Source organism: Polyergus mexicanus, unplaced genomic scaffold (genome assembly GCF_030449975.1).
Source record: "Polyergus mexicanus isolate NDT 795.1 unplaced genomic scaffold, iyPolMexi1.0 SCAF_8, whole genome shotgun sequence".
Taxonomy (NCBI): domain Eukaryota; kingdom Metazoa; phylum Arthropoda; class Insecta; order Hymenoptera; family Formicidae; genus Polyergus; species Polyergus mexicanus.
This window is the reverse complement of record NW_027223328.1, coordinates 8,492,199-8,506,157: the sequence shown is the minus strand read 5'-3', so window position 1 is coordinate 8,506,157 and position 13,959 is coordinate 8,492,199. Positions and strand designations below refer to the sequence as shown.

The 13,959-nt window shown below is 38.1% G+C and overlaps 1 protein-coding gene and 1 long non-coding RNA gene across 19 annotated transcripts in view; one reads left to right on the top strand and one right to left on the bottom strand.

Moving 5' to 3' along the window:
* The window catches only part of LOC138935401 (uncharacterized), a 34,563-nt gene that overhangs the window by 4,875 nt on the left and 15,729 nt on the right, over positions 1-13,959 (bottom strand). The gene's annotated exons all lie outside the window — the stretch shown is intronic.
* The window catches only part of Para (sodium voltage-gated channel paralytic), a 46,077-nt gene that overhangs the window by 23,838 nt on the left and 8,280 nt on the right, over positions 1-13,959 (top strand). For 11 of the 18 annotated variants that reach the window (XM_070299915.1, XM_070299918.1, XM_070299914.1 and 8 more), the window contains 12 exons: positions 9-140; positions 499-631; positions 715-839; positions 995-1,254; positions 1,344-1,517; positions 4,829-4,951; positions 8,657-8,779; positions 8,995-9,189; positions 9,276-9,521; positions 9,859-10,129; positions 11,521-11,825; positions 12,129-13,959. The exon at positions 12,129-13,959 is cut by the window's right edge and continues 8,280 nt beyond it. In XM_070299915.1, the coding sequence (XP_070156016.1) occupies positions 9-140; positions 499-631; positions 715-839; positions 995-1,254; positions 1,344-1,517; positions 4,829-4,951; positions 8,657-8,779; positions 8,995-9,189; positions 9,276-9,521; positions 9,859-10,129; positions 11,521-11,825; positions 12,129-12,914 (2,873 nt within the window). In that variant the 3' untranslated portion in view covers positions 12,915-13,959. Of the gene's footprint in view, positions 1-8; positions 141-498; positions 632-714; positions 840-994; positions 1,255-1,343; positions 1,518-2,276; positions 2,400-4,828; positions 4,952-8,656; positions 8,780-8,994; positions 9,190-9,275; positions 9,522-9,858; positions 10,130-11,520; positions 11,826-12,128 lie in introns of all 18 variants that reach the window. The other 7 variants (XM_070299920.1, XM_070299919.1, XM_070299916.1 and 4 more) reach the window with 2 other exon arrangements.

Sequence of the window (13,959 nt, the reverse complement as noted above, 5' to 3'; positions counted from 1 at the left end):
CTATGCAGATGGGATTGATCGCGATGGGGACCTAGATCTTGTAGATGGCGAATTGGATGCATACAGAGACAAGAAGAGCGCCAAAGAGCTTAATCAGCTTGAAGTTGCCATTGGCGATGGGATGGAGTTCACCATTCATGGTAAGCGTATCGGAAACAACAAAAGTATAATCTCTCTTCGATAATAATAATAATAATAATAATAATCTTCTTGTCTTGTACAATTAACAGAGATATTGCCTGAGATGTGAATATAATTTTATTTTATGAACTTTTTTGCATTTCTTAGTGTTTTGCTAAGAATAATTGCAGAAACTGTTCCGTAATGAGTTTATAAATTTCTCTTACTATATGAGAATTAAAAGAATGTTATGCAAATTTTCTTTTCTCCTTAAAGACCAGGAGACGTTCACATATATAATCTATCGATCAAATTTCGTAAAACGAAAGATGTTACCGCAGCGCGATTAATATATCGAATCTGCTTTTCTTCCTAAAGGAGATTTGAAAAACAAGCTAAAGAGGGGCAAGCTATGCATGAACAATACGAAGGTTATCGCGAATTCAATCAATCACCACGATTATAGGCTCGACAACGATTATATTAATCAGAACGAGGATGATACCATCAGGTCGGTTAACTTTTTCCTAAATTATTCATGCATCCCGGATAATACTGTCAAGAATGTTCCTTATTCGAGTATCTTTTCAACAGTAATAAATCATACGGCAGCCACAAAAATCGAGCATTTAAGGACGAGAGTCACAAAGGCAGTATGGACTCGTTAAACGGGGAAGAAAAGAAAGATGCGAGCAAAGAAGATCTGGATCAGGAAGAAGGTAGACGTGATATATTGTAATTTTGAGATTTATATAAATTTGTCAAAGTTCTTTGAAAATTTGAGAAGAAAGATCAGCGAACGGCATTCGAAAGAAATTTTTATTATGGAATCGTTTATTATCGAATTGATGCATGAAAAATTTGTAAAATTCAGATTTAGAAGACGAGGGCGAAGAAGGGGACGAGCTCGACATCGACATTATACAAGCGGACGAAGATCCTATTCAATCGAATTATCCTTCCGACTGCTGCCCGGAAAATTGCTACAAGAAATTTCCATTCCTGGCCGGCGATGACGACGCTCCGTTTTGGCAAGGTTGGGCGAACCTGCGATTGAAGACCTTCCGGCTGATCGAGAACAAGTACTTCGAGACCGCCGTCATCACCATGATCCTTCTCAGTAGCTTGGCCTTGGTAAAATTGTTATTTTATTTCTTTCTTTTATTGTTGGAAAATTTATCTAGAAAACGAGTAATCGATCGGTGATCCCATATGACTTGCAGGCTTTGGAGGACGTTCATCTACAACAACGACCTATTCTACAGGACATATTATATTACATGGACAAAATATTTACTGTGATTTTCTTCCTCGAGATGTTGATCAAGTGGCTGGCTCTAGGATTTAGGAAGTATTTCACAAATGCTTGGTGCTGGCTCGATTTCATCATCGTTATGGTAAGTCACTTTTTTTTTCTCTTCGATATCGTAATCCAATTATTAGAAATGTTTAATTTTGTACAACGTGTGCAATTGATGCCGCTCGAAGAGCGATGATTCATTGTCTGCAAAGATTTCCTCGATAAAGGTTTAGACGCATAAAATGAAAATCTCGACACGATAAGAATTCAATTGCATACTTGGCGAATAGTTTATGAGAGGAATCTTGTCGTTCTCTCGAATGACTTCGTACACGTGACAATCATTCGTCGTATTGTCTCTCTACGCCGTATATAAATTAACGTTACTTGAGAGAATAATATGAAATACAATATCGTAGCAATCTTATGTTAACAGCGGTCAACGATCTCGGTCATACGTCACATAATCGTGAAAATAAATCGAAGTCATTCGCGATACGAGGTCGCAGAAAAATGCGCTCGTCCGTGCTTCGATAAAGAGAGTTTATTTATATGTAAAGATTAAATATAACATTTTCTCTGATAAATATAAATAATTGAGTATTCTAGAGATATAAATCACGCAGAGTGTGATTTCGGCGCACGGATAATATGTTTTTATTTTATATCTCTCCCCCATTTTTCTTTCTTCCCCTTCTTTCATCCCTTGATCAACTAATGCCGATGTACGATGCGGTGGGAGCCGAGCGTGGAAGCTTCCGAGGTGGATTTCTCTTAATCTCTCGATCGTCATTAAATATTATTGTAAAAACTAACGCAAATTATTTCCCGTCTGATGAATGTTTGATGAAACTAGCTATCACTGATCAACATGGGCGCAATCTGGGCCGGCGCAGCCGACATCCCGGCCTTCCGTTCCATGAGAACACTGAGGGCCTTGAGACCTTTACGAGCAGTCTCACGGTGGGAAGGCATGAGAGTAAGTCATCGGTCGACGAGGACTTAAAAGCGAAAGAAATAAAGCAAAGAGATTGAGCCTGTTATCGCAACGACGTTTGATGGATCGTACGGAGCTAACGGATCGATTGATATATCACGATAGCACGTTTAATTTGTTCGAGCCGAGCGGAGCTCCGATTGACGAGGGACTGCCGGTTTTGCATGGATTGTTCCTTTTTCTCTAACTGTCTCTCTCTCTCTCTTTCTTTCTTCCTCTCAAAGTAGTCGTGACAGTGTCATGGCGATAGATTGGTTACGAGTCAAGATTACTCAAAGTCGTTTTATAGGATCGAAGATTTAAGCTTTGATAGCAAAATACAGAAAATTATTCATTTTTGCAAGATTTCTCTATCCTCATATTTGAGTTTTTACAAAAATTTTTATTTGACCAAAATTGATTAATTATACTTTTTAATTTATGTAAAATATATTCGGAGCTCTTTCCTCTATTTCCCCTCTTCTCTTTAGTTTCATTCTAGTCATGTAAAAACAGTATCGAGAAAGAATTAAATATGTATATTAATGTTCTGAATAAGGTCGAGGCGGAGATCGTCGGATCCTTTAGAACGAATTGGATTTATCTCGACTCGATTCCGATCGATTGCGAATTCAATGATCTCGATGGAGCACGCTATCGATCCGTTGGACGCGGTACGAAGCTTCGGCTTTGGAATATTCCTTGTGATAAATGAGAATGAGATGAAACGGAAATAAATGGGAAAGGAACAGCTACGGCGGGTGTAGCTTGTGTATTACGGTGTACTATGGTGTGCTTACCGGATGTGCAGAGATACACTGGCGTCTCTACTTGGTGTCTGCACTCATTCTGGAGTCGTTGTCGTACTAGCTAAAGTCGCCTATGTACGCCTTTTTTTAAGAGTCTCTTGGTACCAGTGATCGTTGTGCAAAATATACCAGTATATCTATATATAATATATATATATATATATATATATATACATATATTATATATATGCTTTTTGTGTAGTGTAAAAACTTCCTTGTATGTATGCGTGTGCGCGCGCGCGCGCGCGTGTGTGCGTGCGTGTGTATGGACGCCATGTGCGTCAACGCGCGCGATATGTAATATGTTTATTTCAAGACATGTTATATTTTTCTTAGACCATATTACGACGCCCCAATGCGAGTAACATCTCCAAAACATTAATAATTAAGATACAAGCACGAATGTATGTATTTTCTAGTATTATATATATCTATATCGTATATATACTTCTTGTTCGTAATTTTGTTCGTTGAACGCAATGACTTTTGTTACAGCGCGTAATAAATTAAAATGAGAGACTCGCGTGGTGCGACGTGATCGCAAGTATGACAAACCTTTTCGTCTGTTTCAGGATGCAGCCGATAGTATTTGCTCGTAATGATAATCCCTACCGAGCTGTTTGTCGTTCTATCTCTATCTCTGTCTTTGATTGTGTGTGTGTGTGTCTATATACATATATGTGTGTGTATATAAATGCATATGTCTTTCCACGTACAATATATATATGCGCATACACACAGTCATGTATATCTCCTGATAATTGTTAAATGCTATATGTGCCGTACCTGGAATCTCTTTATGCCTCTATCTCCTCTCTTTATATATTTGTCGTATCATATTAACGTAGTCTTATTCTGTAAGTACCGTTACGCATCCTTCTCTTATAATTTTCGAAAATATCAAGCCAGTTTTTTTACTTGTAATATGCGTATGAAACAGATAAAAATATCTCTCTACGCGAAACATGATCTATTTTGTGAAAGTATTTAAAATCTTTGTGCCTATGTGTGTTTCAAAGTAATTTAAATATTATTCAATAGTGAAACTTCTTGTTATTAATAATTTTCTATTGTACATTTATTTAAATATTATATATTAATTTTTACACGAATCTCATAAAATAATTATTCAAAATAAGTTTTTTGTTCGAGAGAACGAGGAGAAAAGAGTTGTAAATATTATACTTTCCGCGACACATTCTGTTATTAAGTAATATAGTACACACATCTTCCATTTTATATATAATTACTCGAAAGTGGCGGTATTTATGGAAAAGTGATATACTAATGTACATACGAGTATATATATACATCTCTATATAGATATAGAAAATGTCGGCTCTTCACAAATCGGCAGCCCTCCCTCCCTCCCCCCGAAATTTTCGTCTTTGTACAGATGCCCAAATGTCTCGATCCGTCGAGGAGTCGAAGGAACGCCAGTAACACGTCGATCTCGGCCATCTATCTCTGTTTGACTTTCTTCCCTTCTCTTCTTTCTCCCCATCCTATTTATCCTTTCTATCCGGGATGTCTTCTCCATCGGAATTGATCAAGTCTCCTACTCCTCTTATCCACTCGTCTGTCTACCTCTCGCTGTGATTCGCTCTCGTTTCTCGCTCGCAGGTATCGCTCATTAACTTCGTAGCGTCGCTCTGTGGCGCTGGCGGGATTCAAGCCTTCAAAACAATGCGGACCCTAAGGGCCCTAAGGCCGCTCAGGGCGATGTCTAGAATGCAGGGGATGCGGGTATGTAACCCACCGTCTCAGCAGACCTTGTCACTCGCTATCTACGTCTGCCGTTGATGACGGCAGAGTCGAACCTCCTCTCCCCCTCCCACGACGGCACGGCACTCTACATATCCGTCCGTCTACCTCTTCAGTTCCGGTACCAGTTTTCGAGCAATGTACTCCGCCGTTTGATTATGTTAACTCCGCGAATACGCTGGAAGAAATGGTATTTCTTGCTAATCGCATTGAAAGAATGACCGTTAGGACAAGTATCCTTTGATACGCAAATCTACTTATATGATCATTGTAGTATAAAATATTATTGCGAGAATTATATATAAATATGAAAGTAATTACGCGATATTCTGAGACAGTTAATGATTGCTGAATCTTATTTAAAATTATGACAGATCTAAAATAAATATTTGAAATACCTAATTTTTCTGATATTAAATTTGAACATCTGTCGATTACGAGGAAAACAAATTTATTGTAACTTTGTATTTTTGAAAGATACAGAAAACAGCCAACCAAAGTAATATGAAATTTCTGTCTCTCTGTGTGCGTCATGTGTTATGTCATTGAACCTGTGTTATTGATTTTTATTTACAATCTTTTATAAATCATTGTTAGATTATATTTTGCCGTTATTTCCAATTCTTTTCCTTTTATATCGCAAGCGCGATATCGATACGTGTACTTTATTTGATTAAATTCTCGCAAGTGACTGGGAACAATGATTCTCAGATTGTACGAATTCGAAATCATCAACGTTTCCCTTCTCTTAGACGAGAAATTTCATAGACAGACCGATTGACCACGTTCATCAAGAGCCTGCATTGTTGTCATCATTATCATTTTAATAGTTGAAAGTCATGATGTCTTCGCTATCAGCTTCGTATCTCTTCATCAGAAATATTTAATCTGAAATATGTGTGGATTTTTTAAATGATTATTATTATATTCAATTCTTATTCTATTTCTCAATATTTTTTAAGATATATTCTTTATATTCTTTTAACAAAATCGATATTTTCACAAATTGTTTGTACATATTATTGCAAATGTGATGACGTTTATTTGGTAATTTTTATGGAAAATTAGCATTTTTACATGGAAGAAAATAATTTCAATATAAATATTGAGGAACTTTGATGTACGACGATGTCGACTCTTGATAATTTGCGATATCGTCGGTGCTGTAATATCGAAAACTCGATACTACATTTTTCCTCCTGTTGCACGTGGATATGCTAAAATAGAGGCAGTCGCGCGAATGCACAGCAGAGCTTAGAAATGCGAATGCGCGGAGCAAAACAGCGTGTAGATGATTCGTCCACGAAATCGGTCGACACACACTTACGAAAACATGCACCATACATAAGAAGGACACGCGCTTTATCTCACATACATTGTCTTTGGTATACGCGTTGCGTCGTCTTCTTTATCTTCGCGAAGAAAATATGCTTTTCTGTGTAAAGTAATTTACAAAAATACATTCGAACGCGAAGATCGAGATGAAAGCAGCCCGTATATACCTGACCTCGCTCCACGAACTCCACGATAGCTCGTCTGTTACATTCCAGAAGTTCGATGTATACAAGAAAAAAATGGACATCTCTATTCATATCGCATTTTAGAATTAAATATAACTGCCGAATTATAAAGTTTGTTTATCTGATTATCAGACAATTGTATTTGCGGTCGAATATATGCGATATGAGTGTACACACAGGGTATACTTTATTCGTCTCTCACTATACACATGACGCGACGTAGTGATAGCTCTCGCCCTTTTTATGATCGCCATGATAATAATCAAGAATATACGTATTTCCTCGCAAATACTTATTATACTTTTATCACATACTCGCAACACAAGGTCGCTGAGACACTGGGTGTAGTAATTACTGTCATGCCCACGCCCTGACACTTCTTCTATTTTACAGTAGCTCGCTGCAAGGCGCTCCTTGGGGCGTTCAACATTTTATTTTATTGCCTTTTGGTTTTGCACGAGACCACACGAAGATTCTTAAATTTATAGGATTCGTATTACTGAATTTATATGATTTGTATATTTCCTAGGACTCTTAATTTGCAAAATTTGTGTACGCGAATCTAATTATAAGAAAATTCTTCAAAGAATAATTTGCACAATTTTTGTGCAAGGAATTTTAGGAAATATATTAATTACGCGGATCGAAAATTATCTAGAATTTTCAGTTGCTTCTCTTCTTTTTCAAATATTATATACTGAATGTCCCCTAAGAGAGGAGACAGAAACGGATTATATTTTCGAAAAATATTGAGTTTCTAACTTCTTTTTGAAAAAATTTTTGTCTGCTATAATTATCAGTTGCGAATACTTAATATTTTGACATAAATACCTTAATACTTTAATAATTGTTTCTCAAACAGAAAATTAAAAAGATGAGGTTTTATCAGCTAATAATATATATAAAGTATATAAAATTTTTTTTTTTTTCAATATACAATGTAAAAAAGTTAGTTCAGTATCCAATATCACTGTGTTTTAAGGAATTATGGTATATAAAAATGGTACAAATAAGGGAGCGTTATGCATATACTTTTTTTCTGGGATATTCTGTATATAAATTGCTTTGCTGTAATATCTGTAATGAATTGCTTAGTAAACGTGAAAGCTAAATGCTTGCTCGCTTGCTTTCGTCAGCTTTTTGTTTGTGCCGCAGCTTGCATCTGCTCTACATGTTGAACTTGCCTATGGCTGCTTTCTTTAATGTACCCAAATACCTGTAGATATAAATTACATGATACGCATATCATACAGTCACTGATCCACGATCATTCAAAATCACATTCACACTAATTTAATAAACGATTATATATTAGTTTTAATTCTTTTTACTTAAATTGCATACATACACTATTAAGAAAAAATAAGATAAAATAAAAATACGCGCAAATGTCTAAGTCAATATTTATGTAATGATTCGTATATATGTATAATTAAAATAAGCAAATTATTTAACAATGAATTTTATTTCTATCGATATAAAAAAAAAAAAAATGATCTCTTGGTGTGTATGCAAATTGAAAATCGCGAAATATTTCAATCTTCTCTATTTGACTTTTAATTCACTGATTCACATCTGCTTACAATACTCATATATTGTGTCCTTTGACATGATCAATAAAATAGATTTACTTAAAAACGCTTGCAAAGTCGAAATACCACGCACAGAATTAAGCTACTGCACACAGAAACGCAATACATATATAAATAAATATTATAAATTTTTTTTATTATTATATATTTATGTATTAATATTAAATTATAGATTTTTTTTATACGTGTAAAAAGTAATTTATGATATACATCTCTAATATATAAATTATATTGTATTTTTATTAATAAAAATCTTTATTATTATAATTTTTTTATTTATCATTTTTCTGTAAGAAAAAAAAAAAATTCAAGATTATAAATTCTTTCAAAAGTAAAACCTGCGTAAGAATCTCATTTTTCTTTATTTGAAAATATAAAATAGTTATCTATTTTCTCTTCGAACTTTGTTTATAAAATAAATAAATTTCGTGTATTTTTGATCTCTTATTAAAACACGGGCACATTACGTGCATAGCGCGTGTGACAGTCGCATAGTCGAGCATAGATGCTGAAACGTTTAATTAAATGTCAAAGTGTGATATGTTGCGAGTTTAATCAAACTTCGTTTCTCATAGGTAGTCGTTAATGCCTTGGTCCAAGCCATTCCATCTATCTTCAACGTGTTGCTGGTATGCCTTATTTTCTGGCTTATATTCGCTATCATGGGAGTACAGCTGTTTGCTGGCAAATATTACAAGGTGCGTACATTTTACATTGTATAGATATAAGAAATTAATGATCAATCTTCATGCAAAATTATCGGTACTCGTATAGTTTAAACGATTCGTGCAATTTATCTGCGCGTGTGTTTTTAGAATTTTCTTTCGAGAAATTGCAAAAGTATCGTTAAAAGAAGCGGAAAATATTATACTTTGTACATTATAAAATTAAATTTCGGATTATTATGCTGCAGTGTGTCGACATGAACAAGACGACACTCAACTACGAGATAATACCGGATCGAAACGCCTGCTTCGCTGAGAATTACACGTGGGAGAACTCGCCAATGAATTTCGATCACGTCGGGAAAGCATATCTGTGCCTATTCCAAGTGGCGACTTTCAAAGGGTGGATCCAAATCATGAATGACGCAATCGATTCTAGGGAGGCGAGTATAAACTCGTAATAGCTTCTTTTTGTATCGATATTTATAATATAAAAATTCTAACGCATTCTTAATTTCTCGATGTGCAGGTCGGCAAGCAGCCGATTCGTGAAACGAACATTTACATGTACCTCTATTTCGTATTTTTCATTATATTTGGATCGTTTTTTACCCTCAACCTGTTCATTGGTGTGATCATCGATAACTTTAACGAGCAAAAGAAAAAGGCTGGCGGCTCCCTCGAGATGTTCATGACGGAAGATCAAAAGAAATATTACAACGCCATGAAGAAAATGGGCAATAAGAAGCCTCTGAAAGCCATTCCTCGACCGAGGGTAAGTTATATACAAATAGTATTCACACATACGTGCCATATTTATATACACGTGTCACATAGATCAGTTATAAATCTGAATTACATGCAAATTACATGCGATATTATTTGACAACTTGAAAATCATTGCAGCTTTGATATTTTTATATTAAAAAATTTTCGAACAGATTTGACTTTAATTAATTTTCAGAATACGCTATTTTAAAATATTGTATTATAGTTGCGGGTACACGAATCAATACGATATTACGGGGATATTTTTTTGTTCACCCTTAATTATAGCGCGATTAAGATTGTGTAATTATCGATGTGGAAAATATTTCTTTCGACTTTTATAGTGGCGACCACAGGGGATAGTGTTTGAAATAGTGACGGACAAAAAGTTCGATATGATAATCATGCTGTTCATCGGGCTGAACATGCTCACGATGACGTTGGACCATTATCAACAAAGCGAAACGTTCAGCAATGTTCTGGACTATCTCAACATGATATTCATTGTGATATTCACCAGCGAGTGTCTCATGAAGATCTTCGCTCTGCGCTACCACTACTTCAAGGAGCCATGGAACCTCTTTGATTTTGTTGTTGTTATATTGTCAATATTAGGTAATGTAACGTAATGGTTGCTTCAGTCGTATGACCCGAGCGAAACGAAAGCGAAATGCGCGAAAAAAGGCGGCCTGTTAGCTTTCCATCTTCTCGATCCACGGAAATTATGATCTAGTTCATCTCTCTCTCTTTGCCTTTAGTACATACATATACTCGTAGCGTAGTGTTCTATATCACGTGCGAGAAAAGATCTCGGCATGCCATGCTATTTCTCCGCTATGTTTTTTTTTAATGCACGCAGAATCTCTCTTCTCTATTAAGCGGACAGGCCTGACGTTTCGCTCGTGTCTCAACGACTGGTGGATATCATTACGTTATGTAGCCTTACATTGATGTTAAATTTATCTTACCACGCCAAATATCCCCATGACCCTAATTCGTATCCTACTAAGTGTCGTTGATCCCCAGAATCGAATTGCCAAGCTCAGCGTTACTTCGTGTCCCATCTCAAACGAATTACGATAAAAATAGTATGATTCTTTGAAATCGGCAACTGTGTTCGCGGAATTAATCGTTCCGTTATTGAATTAATTAAAGTTACGCAATTTACGATTCTGCGATTTCTATGAATTTCCTCTAAAAGAATCGCCACGACGTAACGCTTTGCACGAGCAATTCGGCATTTAAATCAATGTTGCAACGATCGTAAATCAAAGTATCGGGTAAGATCGGGTCTGTATAAAGTAGGTTTTAGAATTTAATTTATTGCTCTTATATAGTTTTCGATTATAGATCGATTGCGTTTCTATTTTCGTATGATATAGTATAAAATTTTTCATATATTTAAAATTATCTTTTATAAGGCACTGTATAATTTCGAATTTAAGTTCTGACATAACTTTCATATATTCAATTAGTTTTCACATACGCTTTTTATGATTTCGTGATATTTCGAGCGTGAATTTTAAAGGATATAGCATCCGAGTCCTCTTAGGGCGCGCATGAGAAGTTTTGTAATAATTAAAAATTTTCCATTTTGCGATGAATGAACACCTAAAACGCACATATTTTCTTAGAGCGAAAAAACGTAATGTCTAATATGAATGTTTATCTCACGTGGATTTATGCATACTTTTTATCGGAAGGAAACATACGATTTTAATTTCTTCGTTTTCACATATATTTGGCAAGAACAATTTTTTTATAGAGCCATACACTCTTGAAGCTTTAACGCTTCTTTAAATCGCGCACCTTACTTTCCTAGCTATACGATGATTAGATAATCCAAACGCATGTAACCCCGAACTTCTCCTGGACCGAGAGTTGCACGAGAGTTTAATGAATTATACGAATGAAATCTATGAATTATGCATCTTTTTCCTTGACAATGCAAGTAGAGAGAGATCACGAGTCTCGGATTCGCTAAAATGTGGATTCTTTTCCGACAGGTCTGGTGCTCAGCGACATTATTGAAAAATATTTCGTATCGCCGACTTTGCTTCGTGTAGTGAGAGTGGCGAAGGTCGGTCGTGTGCTTCGACTCGTAAAAGGTGCCAAGGGTATCCGAACTCTTCTCTTCGCCCTGGCGATGTCGTTGCCGGCCCTCTTTAACATTTGCCTACTGCTGTTTTTGGTGATGTTTATCTTCGCGATATTCGGAATGTCTTTCTTCATGCACGTCAAAGACAAAAGCGGACTCGACGACGTGTACAATTTCAAGACGTTCGGACAGTCCATGATACTGCTATTTCAGGTAACATTGCGATAGATTTTAATTGATGTATTTCTTTTTGTAAAAATTTCATCAGCTATTTTCTATTGGAAGTTACGTCTAATATATATATTGTTTGAATTTTTTGATGAAAGTTTAGAAATGAAAATAAAGTTGCTCATCATAATAACAATAATATTGAAACTAAAGACAAGATATTACAATATTTTACATATATATAAATATATTTCCAAAGATTGTATAAGAGAGGACTAATTTCTTTTTAAGTGCTACTGGAAAATTGTGTTTTGAACACATTATCAATTAAAATGATATAATTGATAGATGTCAACATCGGCCGGTTGGGACGGTGTTCTCGACGGTATAATAAACGAAGAGGATTGCCAGGAGCCGAACAACGAAATCGGCTACCCAGGCAACTGCGGCTCCTCGACGATCGGGATCGCTTATCTGCTCTCGTATCTCGTCATCAGTTTCCTGATCGTCATCAACATGTATATCGCCGTGATTCTCGAGAATTACTCGCAGGCTACCGAAGACGTGCAGGAGGGCCTGACGGACGACGACTATGACATGTACTACGAGATTTGGCAGCAGTTCGATCCGGACGGCACGCAATATATCAGATACGACCAGCTATCGGACTTTCTCGATGTATTGGAACCCCCGTTGCAGATACATAAGCCCAATAAATACAAGATCGTGTCGATGGATATCCCCATATGTAAGGGTGACCTTATGTTTTGCGTGGATATCCTCGACGCTCTCACCAAAGACTTTTTCGCACGGAAGGGTAATCCAATCGAAGAGACAGGCGACCTAGCCGAGGTCCAGGCGCGGCCCGATGAGGTTGGCTACGAGCCGGTCTCATCCACATTGTGGCGGCAGCGCGAAGAGTATTGCGCCCGCCTTATACAGAACGCCTGGCGGAAACACAAGCAGCAGCGGCTTGGCGGGCCGAGCGAGGAGAGCGACGATCCGGATACGGATCTATGCGTACGGCAGACCAAGGTGCTGGTCGAGAGCGACGGTTACGTCACGAAGAACGGTCATCGCGTTGTCATACACAGCCGATCGCCGAGTGTCACCTCGAGAACCGCGGACGTCTGATCGCCATCGTCGTCGTCGCCGCCGTCGCAGCTGCCACGGCAGCCACCGCCGCCGTCCGTGCGCCGAAAATCGCTCTATCGCAGCAGCCGCAGTCGCAGCAGCAGCAGCAGCAGCAGCAGCAGCAGCAGCAGCAGCAGCAGCAGTTGCAGCAGCAGCAGCAGCAACATCGTCGACGACGATGATCACGCATCATCAACCGCTCGCACTGCTCGTGCGAAGTAGTGGCCGGGCGGGCACCTCGCGTGCGCTCTCCATCGACAGCCTTATAGTTGTATAAATAACAATTCCTCCAACGAGTTGCCTTTAATCGACTTTAAACGAACCACGACCGTTGGGAGAGAGAGAGAAAGAGAGAGAGAGAGAGAGAGAGAGAGAGAGAAAAAGAAACACGTCGCTAGTTAGACGAAGCGTCCGCATGAAGTACACAAGGAGACTGCGACTGCGTCTAGATCACCAATTTGAATGTGTGCTGCTGTCGCCGATCGCCGATTCTTGCGCGTATACGCAATTTACCGAAGATCGGCTTTATTTAACCGTGGCGTCCGGATCGCAAAAGATGTCGCGGGAGCGCGACGCTATTTCAAGATACACGAGAAGAAGCAAGAAGAGAGACTACAAAGACACGAAGAGAAATATGAGGACGGAAGGCCCAAACGTCGCAACGTCCTCTCCGAGTCTGACTTCCCCATATTAAGACTCGTGGAACGTGACATCGCGACGCGGAGAGAAAAAGAGAGAGAGAGAGAGAGGGGGGGGGAGAGGGAGAGGGAGACTATCTCGCTTTTTCTCGTGAGCCTCGCCTCTGTTCCTCGTCGTTCGATTAAAGAGTATCCGCGCGGACTCGCGTTAATCGCGCGCGACGACGGCCGCGCATCGAGGCGACGCGCGACCTCTCGTCTACACCATCTTGTACACATTAGCTCAATCTCGCGAATCTCTATATCCGCCGTTTGGATTTTTTACACCGTTTTACAGCAGTAACCCGCCTACTCGCCCCCGCGCGACGCCGCGACGCCTCAGGCGCCGCCGTCGAGCCCCGTTGCGG